General features: G+C 42.0%; 1 protein-coding gene across 1 annotated transcript; it reads right to left on the bottom strand.

Moving 5' to 3' along the window:
* Nucleotides 1-2,871: 2,871 nt before the first annotated feature.
* olig2 (oligodendrocyte lineage transcription factor 2) lies at nt 2,872-4,839 on the bottom strand. Its single transcript, XM_069663368.1, has 2 exons — nt 4,767-4,839; nt 2,872-4,367 (listed from the first exon to the last, which is right to left on the bottom strand). The coding sequence occupies exon 2, from the start codon at nt 4,339-4,341 to the stop codon at nt 3,526-3,528; it is 816 nt and encodes a 271-aa protein (XP_069519469.1). The 5' UTR covers nt 4,342-4,367; nt 4,767-4,839; the 3' UTR covers nt 2,872-3,525.
* Nucleotides 4,840-22,679: the final 17,840 nt, after the last annotated feature.

The following is a 22,679-nucleotide window of genomic DNA, read 5'->3' as shown; positions in this document are numbered from 1 at the left end:
AGTTCTGGCCGGCCCTGATCTTATATTTTAATATGTTTTGTATTTTAATGTTATTTTCCCCTAATGTCATATTTCTTTTAAAGCTCTTAATGTTCTTAATGCTCTGTTCGAAATGTGTAAAGCACTTTGGATTGGTCTATGTATGAATGGTGATTCATAAATAAACTTGCCTTGCGTTTAGGCCATTGAACACTTTGGTTATGGTTGGTAATGTAATATATATATAATGATTTATTTTTAGCTTTTATTTAGACAGGTAATCTCATTGAGACATGTGGTCTCATTCTCAAGACACACCTGCTCAGACAGCAGCAACAACACAGTTAGAGAGAGAGTTACAGACAGACAGGACATTCATTATAGACATACAAAACAATAATAAAATCATTAAGTATTGAAACTTACATTTGAAGGTAATGCTACTTATATAAGTCAAAATCAAGCAGAGCTCTTGTGACTGCTTTATGTTTAATAGTAAGTCAACATTAACTTTTGCTTCCACATGAAACACGACAGTTTGCAGGGTGAAGGTTCTGTAACAGTCTGATCCATCCATCCTGGCCTCTTCGGACTTTCACACTCTTCACTCCTTTACTATACTATACGCTGCCACGTCACTTCCTCTTTTGCCTCTTTCTAATAATTCTTATGACTCTAAAGGTAGACGCCCTACAATAAACATAAATGTGTCGCAAAAAGTAGAAGTACAAGAAACGTAAAGCTTGTGCCAGTGACATTTAAAGGAGTATTTTCATGAGAATGTTGCTGAAACATTTTCAACCTGGTGCATTCTTGCTTTTATGTGCGTCACACGGCACAAATTAGCTTCCCTTGTGTCTTTTTATTGACTTCAAATGCAATCACACAACCTTTAAAAGTTGTTTGCTGGAGTTCCACAAACATCATTCATCTTTAATTTATCACTCATGTGCGGCGGCCATTGGTGCAGCATGTTATGTAATCACGACGTCCCTGCAGTGAAGCTTGGAATTTACTGTCGGAGTTATTATGAGTAGCACAGATCAGTGTTGGAATATAGACCAATGAGAGACAATGATTAGGCAGAAGGGGGTCTTTTCGTGATATCCATGTTAACTTTATTTTGCACTGATAAATGGTGCTTGTGCAGCTCTGGTGCGATGACACCTGAGGTAACGCAGATGTTCAGAGATGAGAAGTTGTTTCACTTTTTTGTTGTATCCACTTTTCTTCATACGCCATGTTTACCTCTGCATCTACTTCGTCACCTCATTTAATAACTTACTGTGGATTTACGGCTGTGTGAAGTTTCTCTCTCACTCTAATTTTAGTCCTACAAAGCATTTTAAAAAAACTGTGACATCAAATTTTCAGACTTTATAGACACAAAAAAACTGTCTTAAAAGCTATTTTTGTTTCTGCCCTGCATGCCTCGACTCTGGAACATACTTTAAATGTGTTTTGACACAAAACGACTCCCTCTGTGGTTCGCTGAAGCAGCTGACCTGTTATTTGTGTCATCAAACATTGCTCCATCTCAGTCTGCAGAGAGGAAGAAGTCTGCAGTGTGCTGATTGAGTGAATACTGTAATGAAAGCATTTGAAAGTAAGGTCATAATCCAAATAAAAAGTATGAACTTAAGAGCAAAGAAACTCCAGGAGTCCAGACTTCTGAAAGAGTGATCGTCTTACATCTCACCTGTAAATAGTCCGTATTTTTTGTGGTATTGCACCGAATGACCTCTTCCTCTCTGAACGTCCTACAGAACGCTGAAGGACTCTGAATAATTCAATTCCAGTAATGAGAAGAATAAACAAATGCGTGCATGAATATTCAGAGATTTAGTTCATATCGTTCCAGCTTCAAAAGCCTTTGGAAAACATTGCAACAGCATGCACAATCTGCTGTGCAGCTGCTACCTTTTCCTAAAGTGGACCGGCCTTTACTCGTCACTGGCATCTTTCACAGCGTTTTGTGCCGCTGTTCACACCGTATTTGATCAAGCCGACGATTCATAATGCATTTTTTTGTGGTCGGCGTCTCGTCAGAAAGCTTAGAAAACAAAACAAAAGTATTTAATGTCTGTGATATGAATCTTTAGGCTCACTTATTCTGCAGGACTAAGCACAGGTGGACGTACAGGTGCCTGCGCATCATCAGTGTTTGCTTGGTTTGAAGTCTCCTTGTGCACAGCTGTGAAGGGTCACAAACGTCGTGATTTGAGTCACCCAGCAGCTATGAACAAGTTAGTTTCATGAGCGACGTTATGAATGAATGAAAACTTCCAAACTCACCACTGAATTTGTGTTGTGTTTAAAGACGTTAGTGTGACTTTAAGGTTGTTAAAAGGCCAGAAAAGATTTTCATTAGAACCAAACGCCTGTGAGCTTACAGGAACATATTCTTATGTCTGGCTGAACTTTTAATTTCTACACTGCTAAGTCGAGTTAATATTATTTATAAAACTCAAGATTAATTAATTGTCCCATTTGGGAAATAACCCTAAAATAAATCTATTTTCAGTTTTAGTGTAACGACTGGCAGGTATAAGTTTGACTGAGTTTAATGAAGACCGCTGACTTCTTCGAGGTGACAAAGAGGTGGCTCTTTCTACATGACATTGCTCAGCTTAAAAATGAAATAAAAGACAAACTCATGCATTCACAATTTCACTCTGAATCTAACTCTAGAGCAGTTTGATGTCGAAGGTGTCATTTGGCATTAAAAATGCTGTAGAAGTTTATTTGTTCGATGTGAAGACTTTTTTCTTTCCTGCTTTTGGTTCAGTGTTCCCGGTTGTATTCGTGCAGCTTTAAAGCTCCGTGTTTGCTCCTTTATTGATAACTGAAGATTTATTTTAAAAAACATCACCAAAGACTTTTTTTCCATTTTCAATTAATCATCTTTATTTCACATTTCAACCCCCAACACAATCAGAGATTCATCTGAAATTCCCCCTCCAAAATAAGTAAATAAATATTCATTTTTTTCCCTTTAAAAAAATAAAGAAGTGGTCATTGTTTGCAGAGAAGGACGGCCTACTGAGGAGAAAAGGAGGACAGAAGCATTGAAGAAGCAAATAGAATAAAGCAGGTGCAACATGTGAGGGGTGGGGGAGTCTTCCCGCACAGTAACAAGACTCTAATATATAATATCTCCTACTATTTAAACTGAAGAATCCATCTACATATTTACACTCTACATGTGTGGTTGGATTTGGGCAGTTTTCCCACAGTAGGAAACTAATCACCAGCTGTTAAATGTGATCTTTAAATAGCAGACACACAGATGCCCGGGCCTTCAAATATTTCCAGAATTAAGCTGAAGTTGTGCTTTAGGAGCTCTGGGAAGAAACACCTCTTACAGCTGAGGTTAATAACCAGGAAACACTAAGTTAGTTGCAAAACCTCAAAAGTCCCAGTGAGGAAAATCAATGCACTGGTCTTTACTGGCTCCGTGAACGCAACAAAGATAAATAAAACGCGTAATTATGATGGATGAGAGTCTGTAACAGCCCCAAAAGTTCGTCTCCGTTTGGTTCGGAGTCACTTGGAGTCGCTTGTCAGCCTCGGCATGGTGACTGCGCTCATGCTGGACACATGCGGAGGCGGGACTTGGCACATGCTGCACGGACACGGCATCCCGGTGCCGACGCCCCAGTGCTGGAAGCTGCTGCCCAGCGGCCCCGCACTGGCAGTGGGGGCTTTGAGGAGTCCGTGATGGGGTCTGACCGAGGTGACAGCAGCGATGCCGGGCGCGGACAGAGAGGCGGTGGAAACGGCTGCCGGCGGGAGCAGCGGGTGGTGCACAGCCGGGTGTGAAGCGTGAGGAGCTGCAGGATGTCCCGGCACGGGCCCCGCGTGCGTCATAGTCCCACAGGCTGACGGATGGAAGCCGCCGTGGTGTCCGCTGCTGCCGTAGATTTCGCTCACCAGCCGCTTCATCTCCTCTAGAGAGTTGCTCAGCATCAGGATGTAGTTTCTAGCCAGCAGCAGGGTGGCGATTTTGGAGAGTTTACGCACAGACGGTCCGTGCGCATAGGGCATGACCTCCCGGAGCCCGTCCATGGCCACGTTCAGATCGTGCATCCTTTTCCTCTCGCGGCTGTTGATCTTGAGGCGGATGGTCTGCAGCTCGCCCTCTGAGAGGAGTTTACGGTCCTTCTTGAGCCGGAGCGCGAGGGCCTCCTCTTCAGCGGCGGAAAGGCCGCGCAGGCCCGGGATCTCTGACGGAGAGTCGCTCTGTGTGGAGGACACTGCGCCGGAGAAGCCGTGCACGGACTTCTTCAGGGTGGCGAGGAAGATGTCGTCCACTTCGGGGGAAGACGGTCTGCTCGACACGCGGCTCGTATCTGAGTCCATGGTCCTGGTCCAGCACAGACAGAGGTCTGAGGAGAACAACTTGAGTTAATTTACTGAACCCCAAAATCCTGATCTCATACCAGCACAAAAGAAAATATAAATTTTTTGGAAATGATTGCTGGTTCAAAGTTATCCTAATTTCTATCCGTTTTTATTAATAAATTTGCCTTAAAATTCGGCAGACATGAAAAAAGTTTTACTTTAAAAAAATTTCATTTCTTATTAATACTCCGTTTTAAAATATCCTGTTGTTATCAGATCATCACAAGAATGACAGATAAGTTCTCTTTTTACATTGTGTTGTATTAAATTACTTTTCTCTGGCTCGGTACAAATAAACCACAGGAAAAAACAGCCTTCAAATCTGTTTAAATCACACTAATTATCGATCAGAAACTATAAAAAATAAATAATTAAACACGTACCAAAGAGAGTTTCCAAGCGCGAAGGTGAGAAAGCCTAAACGTCAAATCCACTTGTTACTTCGGATCGTGTCTGACAGTCCATTTGGCACGCCTGCGTGCGGCCAACGGGTTTTATAGCGGGCTCGAGCGCACAGAGGCCGGGTCACCAGGACAACGCCGTGTCTGTCCCGGCTGCCTCCCTGCGACCAATCAGCTCCGTGCAGGGAGGGACGGGGGAGGGAGAGGAGGGGAGGAGGAGGGTGACGGAGGGTCCTCCAGCCTGATGTAATTACTAACACACAGCATTAAGTGAAATCAGACACACTCCCTCCCACATATGGCCCCTTCTTGTGGAAATGTTGGCCCGCGTGTGGATGGATTTTATTATAATAACACACATTATATGAACCATATTTCGCCTTTCACAAGTGAATCGTAATGTCTCTGTATTATGCGGAAACAAAACAATAAATTAGAAGAAAATTATTATTTTTTTTACGATAAGCTAAAATGAGTTTGGGTGTCGAATTTTTTGTTGTTTTAAAAAGAAAAATGTGAGAAAATCTGTCCTAAATTTAATATAATTTCCCCCCATTCATTTATGCAACATGTCTCCATATTCTGATCGACAATTCGTCCTTCTCCTCTGTGTTTTTTATTTTTATTTTTATAATAGCCCCTCTGTGTTGTGGCCTATCGGAGCATAAAACGAGCCTGAAATGAACAGTAATAACGGGTCGAAACCTAATAAGCGCCGCAATATGTTTCCTGCTTGCAGTTTTGGTGTTAATTCGGTGTTTTCCGTTTTTACCCGCTGTCGACCAGCAGCTGCTGCTAAAGTGCATCTTTAACGTTAATTAATGAAGTGTGCAAAATTGTTTTTAACGGTTATGATCTGTAACAATTCAATTAGTGCCTCGTGAGCGATAGCAGTGCGGCCTGCTGCGCGCGCTCAGACGGCCTCTGGCTGACAGAAGGGCTCGAGCCGGTGATTTGCTCTCGATGTAACTGAAGCTGACAGCAGCATTGTTCGGAAATACGGCAAGTTGGATTGTGCAGTCAGACGCAATCAGCGCTAATTGCCTCAACAAGTTTGAATATTGGGCTCAGAAAATCATCCCAGTAGGCCGAGGCGTTCTAGTTTATGTTAAATGAAATGCCTGAAATAAAACTGACAGCATTAGAAGTTAAGTTATTCTACAGTTTCTGTAGGATGAATTTAAAGGTAGTTTTTACTCCCCCCTTACATATACAATATTTCATATCAACTTATATTGTTCCAAAAACTGTTATACAATTTGCTCGTATGACTAATTCTGGCACACTTTACTAAGTGCGCATGTCAATTAATTAACGTTAATGTTAAAAAATAATAATAATTCTGCTGTTAAAAAAAAACAACTGATGATAGAACAAGGCTCAACATTCAATTTGATTTTTGATTTTTTATCTTTTATAAAACCTTATTTAAAAATAATGAAGATTTTAAAGTTTCCCCTGCGTATTTTATGTGCTCAGTTAGTTCCGTTTAGTTTCCATAATTAAGTCACTGTGCTGTTTCTATGGTTACCCGCAGTTTAACATTCCATGCGCACTAATTTAGAACGTTAACGAAACAGTTGACCGGAACTACGTTTGCCGGGGGGGGGGTCACATTCTACTCTAACCGTCACCTGCCAGCAAATCAGAAACGACGATTTTCAGCGTAACTGTCAGTCAGGTGTCACAAAACCAAGGTCGTTCTCGGACACACACACACACACACACACACACGGCCCCCCTCGTTACATTAGCTTGTTTTCTCCCGCCTGTGTCTGTTGCCCGCGCGTGTTTACTCCCGTTAAATCAGATTATGGTAATGAAGGCGGTTAGAGTGGCATTTTAAATCAGGAGGTTTGTATCTGTGCCACCGTTTGCTTCATTAGACATTCCCACAGTCTCACTGGCACTGGATTCACACAGTGGAGACTCACAGACCCCTGCTTTTTCTCTTTAGCTCGATTTCCTCCTCCTCATTGTTATTTTTAAAGTAATTCATTTCTATGAGGTTAGTTAATAAATGAGTGACATCTATCAGGAATTATGGAGGCTTTTTGAAACTTTGAACTTGAAAGGCTTGCTCAGAAAATAAACAGGCCGACTGTAAATATCATGACATTTTTGAAAGTCTAAAAAACTCAAATAAATATGTCGAAGGGTTACATAAAATATATAACAAAGTTGTCAAAAGATAGAAATGCCCTTATTCTGTTTGTAAAAGCCAAGAAAGCACTGAATTATAAATATTTATATTACAGACGACACATCTCAAACTTTAAGCATATCGGTCTAAATTAGAACTTTGTCATAAGCTTTAGAAATTAAAAACTGTTAATTAAAGGGTTTCAATTTCACTACTCAAAGCAGCTTTGCGTTTGTGCATTTCCACAATATTTCTGCAACAAAACACACAGTATTTATGTTTTATAGGTGAACAATGATCAGCTGAAAGTTCATTTTACTGCTCCATCCAGGAGTTTGCAGTATAGTTACATCACGTTTGGTTCGATATACTTCCCAGAATAGACAACAGAGCTGCACTGGAACAAAAAAAAACTGTGTTCCTGATTAAAACCTAGATTATTTTCTAGACTGTTATTTTTGCTAAATATAAAGAATATTCATGTGATTCCCACCACGAGTATTAATCTACTGTTAACGTTTTCTCCTCTTCTGGTTTCAGGCTTTTCACCAGATTTTGAAACCTTGCTGCAGCAGGGATTTTCCCCTTTCAGCCACAAGAGGTCCAACGCTGACGCTGCCTCACAGTCATTGTTCCCCAAAGGTGTTGGATGGGGTGAGGTCAGGGCTCTGCAGGCCAGTCAAGTTCTTCCAAACCACACCAGGACAACCTTGTCTAGAGTAGGGGGCCATGATCATGTTGAAATAGATAGAGCCTTCCCTAACTATTGAGCCAATGTAAGCAAATAGTCGAAAATATTAAACTGCAGTTTTCTACATTGACTTGATTGGAAAGCAAAGTGGAGAAGAAGCCTTAATCTAAAAGCACACAAAGTAAGTGGACGGCAGCGTTTTTTAACATTTCCTGCTTACATCAACTCCACTCCTCTCCAGCATCAACTCCTTCTTTCTGCGTCTCCCTGTCCATCATTCTGGGTGGCGGTAGGCCCGGTGCCGTGGTGAATACCAATAGTGAGGAGGAGCATATGTGAGCCATACTTAATCCTGCTAATCTGCCTCCAAAATAAAAAAGAAAAGGAACAAAAAAAGCAGAAAAAGAGAGGAGGGTGGAAAAACACGAGAGAAGGTTTCTCTTTCTGTCTGGGAGCTGACCGGCTGAGGCCAAATGAACTGAAAGACATGAATAATGTCCTGGCTCTCCCCCTCCATCCCTTTCTCTGAGAAATCTTGGAACGAAATGAAGCAAAATTCTCGCTTTTGTTGAAACGTGTAGTGAGGAACGTGAGATGCCGCCTGCCACCAGCAGCTCTGCTGTTACTGTGAATGTGTGGGTAACATTTTCTCCTAGTTAGATTCAAATGCAACTCTCCTGTGTTAGCAATTTACTGTACATTTAACGACAAAGGTAAGTGCCAGTACAGGAAGTGGAGAGACATTTAAAATGAGTGACAATAGAGCAGTGTCCGGAGTTTGCATCCTGTCTCATTCAAGTCAAGTTCTAGCTTTAAGGACAAAGAAGTTTAGCTGCAGATGTTCTCCATGATCCTTTGTAGAATAACTCATTATGGGAGGCAATTTTTATCCAAAACTGTAGTTTTTTCAATGCAAAGTAGTTAAACAAGCATATAACTTGTTGGAAATACTGTTTTTATGTCGAAATGTATCATAGCAAATTGGGAAAACTCTAAAAGAATGAACAAAAGGAAAGTAGAGGGAAAACTTTCTCTTTTCCAGAGCTAGAGAAATGTCAAGTCCGAAGCTAAGAAATCCACCGTTCTTGTGGGTTTCTCTCTAACCTGAGAAATTTGTTCAGCTAAAGTCACATTGTTTCATATTCTGTGGCAAATTAAATAACCAGGAATCTTTTTGCATCTCAGAATCCTTCCTGGTGATGCTCTGACAGGGCTTCAGCATGAGCAGCTTCACTTCCTGGTTGTTTTGGTAGTGTGGGGTCAAGGGGGTCATCAGCTGTAATGGTGTTTGGTCCTAATTCGAAGTAATGAGCAATTGACAATTTGACCTGATGATGGCGCTAGAGGAAATGTGGGATGATCACAAAAGGTTATTACAATCCATCTTCCGGGGAGCATTATGTCTGTACATATTTACATGGCAATCCATTCCAGTAGCTGTTGAGAAATTTCACTCAAAACAACCAACGTTATCCTCATGGTGGTGCTAGAGGAAATGTCAATGGATCACCAAAGTCAGTATGCTTCATCCTTTGGGGTTTATAAATGGTGGTACCAAATGTAATGGGAATCCATGAAGTAGTTAGTGATTTAGTTTAACAAAATTCTAGACCAAAATAGTGGATCAGCTGATAGACAACTTGCTGGCTAAAAAGCAAATTGCAAATGTCTGGTGTAATTGCAAATGTCTGGTGAACCTGGTGGATAACTTGCCAACCTTTACCTCACAGACAGGTACCAATCTGCACAGGTATACCTGGGGTGAAGAGGTCACCTTAAATCATGCAGACAGCCAGCAGGTCATCCAGCACATGATGAACCATGTGGATCCGGGCTGCGGAGGGAGTCTTCAGGCCTGTGTCTCAGGGGCTGGACAGTGTTAGGTTATGCTGGCTGGGGGCTTTATCTCTACAACAGCTATTAGGAGGTAATTAAGTCCTAACACTGCAGAGCCTCCCATGGTTACTATAACATAACTGCAAATGGGAAGCTTACAAGCTCCTTTAGACGGCATGACAAATTGAATGGAACTCATTGGGCTTCGGCTATTATTCCAGCGGCCCCATCTGGCTGGGAAAAGATAAAGGGGATTTGCTGGAGGTTGTGAGGGGTTGAGCCTCCGTGCTCGGTGTGTGTGCGAGTGTGTGTGTGTGAGGGATAAGGAACGAGAGGGGGGTCCTGGACCAGTGTAAGGAGTGTTTTGAGGGTTCCAGGGGGATTTTTTTTCTCTCCTCTTTGGTCTGAGCTTCAATTCAACAGGCAGCCTGAGATTTGCTTTGGCCAAATGTTACAAATGTTTCGACAACCTGGTCTCTGATCCTCGGGGGTCACCCAGGAGGGCACGGGGGTACAACGGCTTTACGCCCAGAGATTTAACAAAGCAGCATGGGGATGAATATATTCACACTTGTATTCACTCCCCTGGCCTCCAGATGCTTGTTTTAGGGAGACGAGGACTAGACTGAGCCGCACTCTGCCCGAAAGCAGGCCAGCTGGCGGTTTGTGTCCATAGTGCGTCCGTGACCAAACTTGTGTGGACAATAAAAGTGTCACGTTCCCTGGAGTGATGCTGTCAATCGAAGAAAATATGGTGAAAATACTTCGAGACTTTTGAATGGTTTTTAAAGATGTTTAGAAAGGAGTATATTTAGGTGCTCAATAAATGACACACTTGAGACACATATAAATCTAAATCTGAAATAAACACTTTTCTCCGATTTATAGTTTTAAGATTGTGCCCATCATTAGTAGAAACCATTGTGCATCACTTTGAATGAGCTTATCTTGCCAGGCATTTAATGAAAAAAACAATTGATTTTTTTCATTAGTTATAAGCATCATAGACCAGAGAGTTGAAAGATACTTTGAAACACTGAAGCGTAAAAGAGTGTCAAATTGTATTAGTGTGATTATACTGACAGGTGTTACTTATATTTTGTCCATCCCATGTACACCAATAATGGTAGACCAAAAAACAAAAACAAATCTCAGCACCACTACAATTAAACTCTCCAAAATGACCACGAACTGAACCAGTATAATAAAATTTAAGAGACCAAAATCTCTCCTTCAATTCCAGCTGTCTTGACCCCGTACCTTGTATTTTTGTGTTAATAATCCTGAAATAAAGTTACGCCATCAAACAATAAACCTCCATCTTAACCCTTCAGCTTTGTCTAAATGAAAAGAAAATCAACTATTTTTTTATTGTCAAGCTGCTGTAAAAAACTATGTTCAGTTGATCGTCTGTAAGGATTAGTAATTTTTTGGGGACTGGCAAAATCCTTTGAAGGTAAGTAGATACCTTCTTTCGAAGAATCTGATTGTTTACTGTAGACTGTGCATCGGACTTTGATTATTATGCTGGATTATTTTTAGAGATAGACCGATATGGTTTTTTCAGGGCCGATACCGATACCGATTATTAGTAGTCAAGGAGGCCGATAACCGATATTTGAAGCCGATATTCATTTGAAGTAAAAGTGAAAATATTGGCATCAAAATTTTGAATAATACAAACTCCAACACTTAACTTTGTTTAAATGACTTTAAGCATATGCATCAGAGCCAAAATAACCCAGTTTTAAATTGATCTCTTATCGGCCGTCGGATTAAAAAAAAATAAAAAAAATGTTTTTGTTTTTTTTTAAAAGGCTGATATGCGTCAAAATGCCGAATATCGGCGCCGATAATCGACCCAGCCGATAGTTGGTCTATCCCTAATTATTTTACAAGTGTAACTTATTTTTAAGCAACAAAAACCAGCTAACCATGAAGGCTCACCGTTGGGTTGTCGTGCCAGTAAGGTTAACATTGCTCTCTGCAGTCTCACAAAAAGAAGTCTTGGGTCTACAAGAGGCATTTTAAAATGTATTCAACCCTGAGAGCGGTTTCAAAAAGTCCTCAATGGTGGAACATGTTGGCTTTGTGTGGATGGACGGCCTAAACAAAAAGAAAATTTATCTGTGTTATTGTGGACGTGGCCTCAGTCCTACTGAAAGTTACTGATAGCCTTACAGTATCCTCAATGCCGCATCACAATGGGTGTAAAGGGGTCTAATGATGGGGATCTGCCAGCCTTAACAGGCTCTCATTCAGATGGCGATTGTCAGAAGGCCGGAGACAATAGGCCGGGGAATAACAATGGTGTACACAAGCATCCCCGTTCTGCTGCAATTAGCGTCATATGGAGGGAGTGAGAGGCTGGGTTGCATTCCTTTACTCTCACTACCAGCCTCCTGATCCCATCACACAGACACAAGCTCATCATGCCTAACAAAAGGGGCGGACTACTTTATTACCACCCTACTGCTAACCAGCTGTCAACCCCCCCAGACACACTCATACACTTACACAGACATGCAGACAGCCAACCCGAATAAATGTCGTCTCTGGGAGTAGTTTCATATGTTCTTGTCTAGAGTGGTAAGATGTCAGGTGTTTGATACTTTTAAAACAGTCTTCAGAGTAAAATGAGAAAAATAGAGGTCATCACCTGTGTTTCTCATTCTCGGAGATTCATGTATTGCAACAATGCAAAAAGCACAACTTTCTGTACCGCTCTCTTGAGCTCATTTTGTATGTCCACCTAATCAAACTCTTAAAACAGATGTTATCCATGATGTACAAAATTCCAAATATGCCCAGGTATGAAATACTGACTTGATCCAGAGACTCAATCAGAGCTGGCTGTCGGATTTTTATTATAAACTAAAACATCTTAATCACTAAATGAGTTCTGTAAAGCGGCATCTCTGCACAGATTTCATTTATGGACGCAATGAACTAACTAGTACCTACTCTCAGTTTAATTACCAATGAGTGCAGGGAGATAGGTGGCTGTGAACGGCAAGTAAGGGATTTCCTTGACTGCTCACAGACAAGACTGTAAACAAGTGACAGCTTTCACCTGTGACAATTGCGGCTGTGTTTTCTCAGATCAATAACGGAGGAGTGTAAAACTGTATCTGAACAGCCCGAAAAACTTGGTTGGCATGCAAAGGCGTCCCAGTCGCCCGTAGTCAGTGATCTTTATTTAAACCTTGGGGTTATCTTTCAGGTAAAGGGCCTTAAGTCTAGAATAATCCCAAATTGGTATCTACCTAAACTAAAATGCTAAACCCTGTGCAGGGTGGCAGGGCTCAGCCTGTGAGATGGGTATGGAGCTCACACAATGGGAAGGAGCTCAGAGAAGAGCTGCTGATCCTTTGCATCAAAAGGATGCCAGCAGAGATGATTCGGGCATCTGATTAGGATGCTTCGTGGGCGCTTCGGTTTTGGGCATGTCTAACCGGTAGGAAACCCCTAGGAATTCTCTGAAGATGGTGGAGGGATACCATTTCTAATTTGGCCTAGCAATGCCTCAGGATCCCCCATGAGGAGCTGGAAAGTGTTACTGGAAAAAGCAACTTCAGGACTGATTTCCTTTGCCTGATGCCAACGCATCCCACCCAGGATAGGGGGATGAATGGATGGATGGATGGATGGACCTTAACATAAATCATGGGGATACAAATTTTGAAAGCCAAAGTCTCTGCTTTGTCCTTTTGGGCACGAGGACTGAGCAGACGTTGAAGGACTTTGGGACCAAGAGAATGGACAGGTCTACGAAGCAGGGGGGGATTTCTGGGCCCACTTCGCAGTTCGACACACTAGCTCTTCAATTCTTCACCAATTATGCTGTCATCAGGCCGTGTTGCCTTTTTGAGAATAAAGAGAGGAACACAAATAAGGGCCATGCTGATTTAATTAAACTAATACCAATTCATGTTCCAGCAAGATGCTTGAGGCGTCATTAGGAGACGAAGGACAGAAAGGGTCTGTCCCTGTGTGTGTCAGTGCGCGTGAGTGTATGCATGTATGCCCATTATGTATGTGAGAAATTTTGAGTATGTGTGTCCATGGATTTGTGTGTGTGGGTGTGTACCCTCACTTCCAGTCCATTGAGCTGCGGTGATGTTGCATACCCTCTGCTGCCCTGGTTTTGGTCCAACAGAACAGAATGCGTGGAGGGAAAGAGGGAGGCGATGGGAGAAAGCAGAAAAGAGGAGGAGAAGGTGGGGGCATGCTTGGAGGGGGCTGTTTGTCACTGTGAATCGGCTCAGGGTGGTTCACATCATCTGGCCATTGATGGCTGCCCCTCCCCTGTTGTAAAACAAGCTCCTGTGGGCCTGCCCGAACACTGGGGGCATTGTGTCCCACCCTCGCAGGAAACATACCACCCAAAGTGCTGCTACCCCCACCACCGTCCACCCACAGCATCCCCAATCCTTCCCTGTTTCCAACATCTCCATCTTTTGCTCCTGTGCCCAAAGACACTATGATGTTACCTCAAGTTGGAGGTGAATCAGCAGAAACCTAGAGGGGATGCAACAGGACAAGGGAGAGTAGGATCATTTGGAAGCAACAGGTAGGACTAATTAGGCCGGACTGAAGGATGGAGGGAAAGAGGGAGGCAGCAGCAAGTGCAGGAGGCTGAGGGAGGTGCAGAGAGGAAGACAGATTTGAAGGGCGGGTGTAAAGGGGGCGTTCCCCTCAGTTTCCGTAATATGGAGGGCTAATGGGAAGATTGATGGATTGAGACAGCAAAACAAAACAAGGGGTGGTGATAAAATGTAGAGTGGGGGATAGAGCAAGTAGGGATCGGGCTGAATGGTGTGTTGAAGCCTCAATTCTGAGGATGTGTGAGTGTGTGTGTCACAAGGCCAGGAGAAGGAGGAAAATTTACTGCCTTTGGGGGCAGGGAGTGGGTGTGACTCGTTCCCTAATTACCAGGGAGGTCTCGGGAGCTTTGGGTACAAGACAAGTGTGAAGGGTGGGAGAATGAGACAGGATACAAGAGGTTAGAGCAGGTCAATGCTGACCACCTAGGATGCCCCTTGCAAAAGACGCTCACCCCCATTCCATTACAACCCTCCCCGAGTGCCCTGGCTGAATGCCATAAATAAATATCGTGTCTTCGCCTCTAAATGCTGATAATTTACTGCCCATCCATTCCGCTCTGCCCATCTCTTCTCCATTTCTCAGCGCCGTTGCCAGGCGGTGAATGGAGCTCGCCCTTTGAGTTTGGAGGACCAGGCCTGTGTTTTCTGGAGGGGCTGTCCTCAAAGTTTGGAGCACCCTGGAGTGGACACACACACATACATATGCTTATATGTTGAATGCCACACATGCTCCTTTATCAGCCACCTCTAAAAACAGCCACACATGGCAAGAGTTGGAGGGTTTCTTCTTGCAGCAACCTGTTGCAGGAACTCTTTTGTTTCCTAATTAAACCAGAGACTAACAGGTGCTTCAGGTTGATGATTCTTAACTCCAGTCCGAGCCCGAGTTGAAGGCAGACATGCCAATATGTTTGCTCTCTAAATTCCCCGAGGGTTTTTCTTGGCACATTGCTACATTGAGACAGTGCTGGTCCATTTGTCTGTTGTTTGACCAATTATATAAATGTTTTATATCATAAACCGTGTAGTAATTTGTGTGGATTTCATGATAGTAATGTATATTTTTCTGTCAAACGATTTTATGTTCTTCACAACTTGTAGTGTCCTGGTGTACTGGTAATGACACAGGCCACGTAATGTCAATATCTCTAGTTCGATTCTGACGTGTTGCTTTTGTTGCTTTGAAAATCTGACAGCTTATTTGTTGGCTGATTAGATTTTACAATATCACTGCTTCCAGATGTCAGCAATTACTTTGTTGGGAGCAAAGTTTTGATCTGATAGAAACAATGGCCAATTTGTAATATACTTGGATAACCTATTAAAGTCGAGGTGAAATGAAAAATTTTAATCCTTTTACATCACATCCCCAGTAATATTGTGCATCTATTTGACAATATAGGCCAAAAAAATACAGAAAATCAATTTCTTCGTATTCTTATATCAAAATCCGATCATTTTTTCTTCCGGTAAAACTAAATTTCACGCGTGCTTACGTAAGTTAGCACGAACGCTCGGTCAGTTAGCTAGCTACTGCGCTGTGGAGAACGTCTGTCTACGCCCACTTCTCAACGATCAAATCAAACCCCTCTAATGATATGTCCCGCCTGCACGTCCTGTTTCACTCGGAAATACGTCACGATACGGAAGCTAGATACTCTCGAAATGCCGTTTCAGCTCGACTTTAAGCAAGTATTTTTGCCATGTAAATATAATCTGGCTTTAACCACAGAGGTGGCAGATGGAAAATTCAGAATGGCGATACGGGTCATTTAGGTCAGTTTTGGTAGTTTAGGTATGAGTACTTGTGCTCCTTCCCCTATAGTGTTTAGTATTCTCCTCAGGGTCCCTCCACTACATTGTTCCCTCCCCCCATCTACACTTTTTCTTACTTCCTTTTTTAATGCCATCTGCTTCCCTGGCACACTCGCCTGCCTCACGTTCACCTGGAGGAACACAAGAAAAGAGCACAACTAAAGAAAAACACCCAAAAAGCGTGCAACTGAGACAGATACCAGTCTTTAACTGCCAGTGCTACCATGGTGCCATTCACTTAACTACTGTAACTCGACAGAGGACGGAGAGTGAAAGACTTGATAGAGAATAAAAATCAAAGAGAGGGAGAGTGTGTTGGCAGCTTCTCCATGCTGGCAGAGTCACACAGACTCAGCTAAGAAATTGTAACCCTAACAGGGGGCACGGGGAGGGCAGCGGAGGACGGGAGAAATGGAAGGGAGAGGGTCGGTTGGAGAAGAAAATAGTGTCTGTTTTCCTCAGTAAATCAGTGTTGTTGAGAAGTTCAGGCCTTGCCAGTAAAGTGAAGAAACGGCCGTGGCAGCTGCACCCGGTTCAGTGCCTACTGACAGAGAGGAGGCTTTTGTTTGCAGCACAGGCGGCACACTGAACAGCATAGGGTGGCATGGTCTGGAATGTGACATTATTGTTTTATTCTAATAGAGACTGGCTCAAAATGGGGCACACTGAGTGGGCAATTAAGGGAGGCATTTTGTTTGTGTGCACACGTAATGCATATGGTTAGGACTAACCTACAGTCAAGGCTTATAGTTTTTAAATTATACTTTAAAATACAGGCAGCTTGTTGCATCAGTCAAGCGACGTGTAAAGTTCTAACACCATCTTCGTTGTATGTAATTATTTTTATACCTAAACTTGCACCTTTGTTGAGAACTTGATTAAACATATGCACAGAGAATGTATCATTTGCATCTAATAGGAGAAAGCTTTTGGAGATATAGTTATTTATGCAATTACATGTAAACTTGCTCATTTCTGTTACCCAGTCATTGATGTAACGATCATTTTTAATATCGCAAATAATACGATTTTTATAAATATACACTCTTCTGAATTTAACGCCTGCAAGTTTTATTTACCTTTTTACTTAAAGTCCAATCACTTCTGCTACACGTAACACTTTTACAATTAAGTTTGCTACAGCCATACCCATCTTGAATGAGAGGAGCAAAATCTGGACTAAATGCAGAAATCAAAATAATGAGCACTAACTATAACATTAGGAAAGCAGCCTTAAACAATGTCTGTTAATCACTTTTGACAAATGTAACAGAAGCCAATGAACATGCTTATGCACACACAGACACGCAGCTATTTTGCACTATCCAACAGTTAACAAGTCAACACCTGACTTCAGTCTGGCAGCACCTGCAGTGCGCTCCTGTTTGTCACAAGTGCATGTGGTTACTTGTTTGTGTGTGTGTGTGGATGCATGTGTGTGAGTTTAACAGGCAGGTGGTAATGAGGCAGACTGTGCTGTGCTGGCTTCTATAATGAGGTGGCAGGCAGAGTGAGGGGCAGGGCCGGTGCCACTAATGGGCCCCTATAGCCTCTAATAAGCAGTAATTATAGTGTGTGTTTACCAAGTGGCTCCAACACGGTTGAAAAGGTTACCTTCACACATAGCTACTCTACTGCTGGCCCTCCCACATGGGGACACTAAGTGACAACACAGGAAAGTACCGTGTGTGTACTGTATGGGTGTTGGAATTAGCATGTATGCTAGTTTTGGAGTTGGAGGAACTATTAAGGAAGTGTTGGGTCTTTTACAACCATTGTCATTTTTTGTCTATATACAAAACTTCCAAGGTTCTGCTGCCAGTTTCTCTTCATTGATGAATTTTGTCATGTCACGTGTTTCTTACATTATTGGTCGTGTCGTGCGTTATTAATCGTTACCTATACACCAGTTTCTGGCACAACAATGTCATTTATTTTGTAGGAATTCTAAATTACATTTTTAATTTCCCGGAAAACATAAAATAATGTCTCTAATACTGATTTACACTAACACCATGATGATCATATACGAGCTGACAGAGAGCTGATAGAACAGAGAGCATACAGCGACTATCAGGGACATGGGAGACATTTCCCAACAATAATATTAATGACATTTGTTGTGGTACTTTCAGACTCTGCGTCTCCCCTTTGGCTGCACTCTGACCTCTACCCAACCTCTGACTGACCCTCTGAAGACACTCTGCATTTTGGACAAGCCCTCTCAGTGACCTCATCCATCACAACACCAGCAGCCAGGCAGCAGGTTCACCCTCTTTCTCTGGCTGCTGCTGCATTGTTTTCTCTCTGTCTCCTTCTCGACATCGATATGTCGCTCTCATTCTCTTGTTCCACTCTCCTTCATTTTCTCTCCTCTCATCCCACCCAACATGTGGCTGCTCAACAGATTAATATCGCTGATGGGGAGTTTGACCCCTCACCTCTTGGAGGATTCTTGGACGGACAGAAAGCTGCAGGATAAAGCTCTTCCTGGAGCCGTTACATACTGAAAATAACTTTCATGCTACATCGAACTATGACCTTTAGATGTGCTTCTAAACTTATCTAAACATTTTCTGTTTCAACGTGACCATACCCCTGTGCGACAGGTCAACAAAGAAAATCGTACTCCAGTTTGGGGTCAAACTGTTCATAAATGAGAGGAGAGAGAATTATGACATATCAGCAGCAGATATATATGGGTGCTCTGAGCAACAACCCAATTCAACTAGCATGTTGGAGGTCAGGTAACCTCCTGGAAAGACTTAAAAGCTGCCGGGGGGTTTGAGGTCCGGGACAATGGATGGGTAGTACAACAAACCCAGACTTTGAGTTATTTTTACCCACACCATGATGTGTTTCCAAAGAAGGATAACAGATCTTAAAAGTATGTTTAAAAAGACGCTCAACAGCTGCTTCAATGTGCTCGTGTCTCTAAGGGACGCCAAAGGGGGGCAGTGAGAAGGCTGTGGTGTTTGGCAACCTGTCAGACATTTAGAAGTACATAAAATTGTGCATATCTTCCACTTTGAGGATATGTTTTGAGTTGCAACCTTATACAGCATTAGTGGACATCTACATTAAGTTCAGATTATTAAAATGTAAATCTGTATTATAAAATTGAGCTTCAGAAACGGCCCATCCAGAGGGGGTGTTCTGAAGGGCATCTGTGGGTGGGTCGATGTGTTGGGGTGGTGCGAGGGGGGATTTTGACACCATTGAATAAGTACTCTGTATCACCAACTTGTCTGTATTGAATGAATGGTGTCCAATCCAACAATTTTCGGATGAGCTGGAACACCAACTGTGTGCCGGTCTTATCACCCGGCATCCTTGTTGGACCTCAGTAATGCCCTTGTGGCTGAATGGGAGCAAATCCCATCCAAATCCAAGTTCAAAATCTGGTGAAAAGCTTGAAACGGGGAAGATCCGATTCTTTTAAAGCTGCAGAGAAAAGCCAAGAGTTTTGGAATCAATTGTTCTACATAATATACTCGTCCCTGTATAGTCTGTATGCTCAGCTACTCTGCAACACAAAATATGAGACCACTGAGGATGACACAACAAGGAGAACAAGGAGTTGGATTTAATGTGATACTCACACGTCCATCTGTCTTTGTCAGACAAGGACACGCTCAAATGCTTCACAATGACACTAAGAGATAAACAGGTCTTGGTTAAGACAAGAGGCCTGTAAAAGACAGGAGAACACAGCCTGATCAGATATCAACAGTCACTCGTAAACACTACACAAGCTACTTTCTGCTTTTGGATCTCTAATCCAACAAGAGCAGCGGGGTCTCTGCTCTCTTTCCGGGTGGTATTCCTCCGGCCGTTGGGCTCATCTTTGATGTGGAGATGAATGTGTAGGATAATGTTGGTCTACTATCTCTCTGGCTATTCACACGTCATGAGAACAGCAAACCAGCGAAAAAAACAGGGTCTCTAATCTGGTGCCCATGCTGGGACAAGGCCACGGGTTCGCTCACAGCACTGTGGTAGTGTGTGTGCGTGTGTGTCAGGGGTGGAAGACGTATTCAGATCCTTTACTTGAGGAGAAGTAGCGACATAAAGATTTTGAAAATTTTGTGCAGAATTGCCCCTTACAGGATGTCATAGATTTTATTAAAATGTCACTATTAATAAGGAATTGTGTAATGTCTAAAATCATTAAACTAATGTAATTATGTTCTTCTTTCAGATGTAATGATTCATAAGCCTAATGTAGTTTTGTATCTACAGTAGTAGCTAAAAAAGATTGAGCTTTTCAGTCATTCAAAGAGGTCCGCTGTTGAAAATAATGACGGTTGTTTCTGCAGTGGGAAAAGCACAACAAAGCCAAACAGAGTTTAACAGGCATAATGAAAACGCTTCTTACACCAGAGCCTGAAAAAAAGAATGGCCTTAAGCATGGATGAGATTGGCTCAGCTTTATGTAAATAAACTTATAGAAATAAGAACTCTTGATGGCGCTGGTTTGGCTCGGTTGGTAGAGCAGGCGTCCCATGTATAGAGGCTACAGTCCTCGTTGCACTGATCGCAGGTTCGACTCCCGGTCTGCCGATCCATTTGGTGCATGTCATCCCCCACTCTCTGCTCCCCACATTTCCTGTTTGTCTTCAGCTATCCTATGAATAAAGGCAAAAAAAGCCAAAAAAATAATCTTTAAAAAAATAAAAATAAAAATAAGAACTCTTGAATTAGCAAAATAAAGGAATGAACTGGGTCTTCTCAACTGGGTTTGCTTTATACAAAATATGTTGAAATTCTTTAAGATGCTACAAGCCAAGAGCAAAAACCCAGCTGGTAAACAGGACAAGCACAAACAAAAACTTTGCTATCTCACTTTGCTATTGAACAGCACAAAACCATAAGGTACTCAATGGACATATAAAAACGGGAAAAGCAGTAAATGTTGACGCCATCAGTCCTTCCAAAACAACTTATGTGTATGTTCAAGTGACAAACCCTCTCTCAAAGCCCTGTCGCTTCTTTATCCCTCTGACACCACATCCCGAACGGACAGCAGAAAACATGAACGTGATTTGAGAAACAGTGAAGGCTCAAATGAAGGGAAATAAAACTTTGCAATCGAGCCTGATCAAGAGGATAAGAGCACGATATTTCCGTCTTTATATTTGGGTCTAGCTGCTTTCCATCACTCGCTGTGTGCGCGCATATCCACTCAGGATAAAAAAATGAGGCTACATGTGAGTGTTGGAGTTATCACTTGGCCCATCGCTGTTTTTCCATGACAATGAAAACAAATCCAGCTTACACTCATTTCTGTTTTCTCTCAGACTCTGTATGTGTGAGAGAAAGCCTCCCTCTGTCCTCACTCTATAAAGGCTTGATCTCTGCCTCTGTTGAATATGTTAATCCATCTGCTGGTCCCCCCCTGCTCTTTCTCTTTGCCCACGAGACCCCCACTGCCCCACTCTCCCTTCCCAAGTAGGGAAAAGGGGATCTGGGATACTTCAGCGGAGGCTTGGTGGGCCAGGACTTCATCCCCTGGTTGATTATGTGTGGAGGAGAGAGGAGAGGTGCACGACGTAATCCTATTGACCATCCCTGTCCCATATGGTGAACGCACTGGCCTCTCCAGCGGTACAGTCAGTGGAGTGGCAGGGCCAGCTTGCCTCTCCAATCAGGGCACATTTTCTCTAGAGCTGGCCGTCTCACGCTCTCATGTGGGATCACTGGTGCAGAAAAGACGAGGACTGGTGTGCTCGTTTGTCTCGTAGAGTCAACTGCAACCTGATTACTTTTTAATTACATATGTCCAATCAGTCACAATCAACACTCTCAATAATCATTATAAACACATTTAGGTTTTTTTTCCATAACTGATCAGTTCAGTCATAGTGATTTAAAGTTTATAAGCAATAATGATTGACTTTAGTAATTCATTATTACTGCTAGCTTTTCCTTTTTTAACCCCGAGCATTTTAATGGATTCTATATTAATGTTAAGAAATAATTAAGACAGTGAGATAAGATAAAAGAGAAAAAGTTTTCTACCTGGATAGACCGTATAGATGTTGCAATTTTCTAAAGAGTAACTTCTCTATGAGGGCACGACCTGTCTGCACTAAAAAGAGGTGCTAAAAAAATGTATGTGTTTTTATTGAATTTGAACACTTTTTTATTACCTTTTTAAATGTTTTAAATGTTGTTTTTATTTTGCATTTGCTTTTTATTTTTCTCTAGCACTTGTAAAACACTTTGGGAATTTGTCAAGAAAAGTTTTATACAAATAAAGTCAATAAAAATAACATTCGTGCTGAAAAACAAACAAAAAAGCAGACAAACATGATCAATTGCGGTCAAATCCAATCAAAAAGAATAGTTTTCGAAGGTGGTCATTTGCCAAATTCATGATCAAAGTTTTTTGTTTATGTCTTGTCTGTCTTGTCTTCAATCCTGCTTGTTAATAATTAAAATATATCTACATATATACACACAAACACACACACACAAACACACACACACACACACACACATACACTATTATACTGGCCACTATTAACTTAATTTGCAAACAAACAGGGGTCTTATGTTGGATTGGCTCTAAACTCCCATGATGTGATTAAATGTAAACACTTAATCACTTGTTTTCTGCTTAACAATGTAATTCGTGAAATCAATAAAAGCAGCAAAATAAACAAAAATCTTTTTTGACTATTTCTGTGCATTTGGTCCAATAACAAAATACGGTCCAATATAATAAAGAAGACTGCAAGTGTTTAACCTGCTTTATGTTGCGAGTGTTATTATTGTTTTGTCCAATCTTTGTATTTCAA

This window comes from Semicossyphus pulcher, unplaced genomic scaffold, assembly GCF_022749685.1.
Source record: "Semicossyphus pulcher isolate SPU_LCO1_2020_fin unplaced genomic scaffold, fSemPul1.0.p SCAF_15, whole genome shotgun sequence".
In the NCBI taxonomy this organism is placed as follows: Eukaryota; Metazoa; Chordata; class Actinopteri; order Labriformes; family Labridae; genus Semicossyphus; species Semicossyphus pulcher.
Note: the sequence above shows the minus strand (reverse complement) of the source record. Positions and strands in the feature narration are given on the sequence as shown.

Coding starts and splice junctions, on each gene's coding strand:
- olig2 (XM_069663368.1), bottom strand. CDS start 4,341: ATGGACTCAGATACGAGCCGCGTGTCGAGCAGACCGTCTTCCCCCGAA.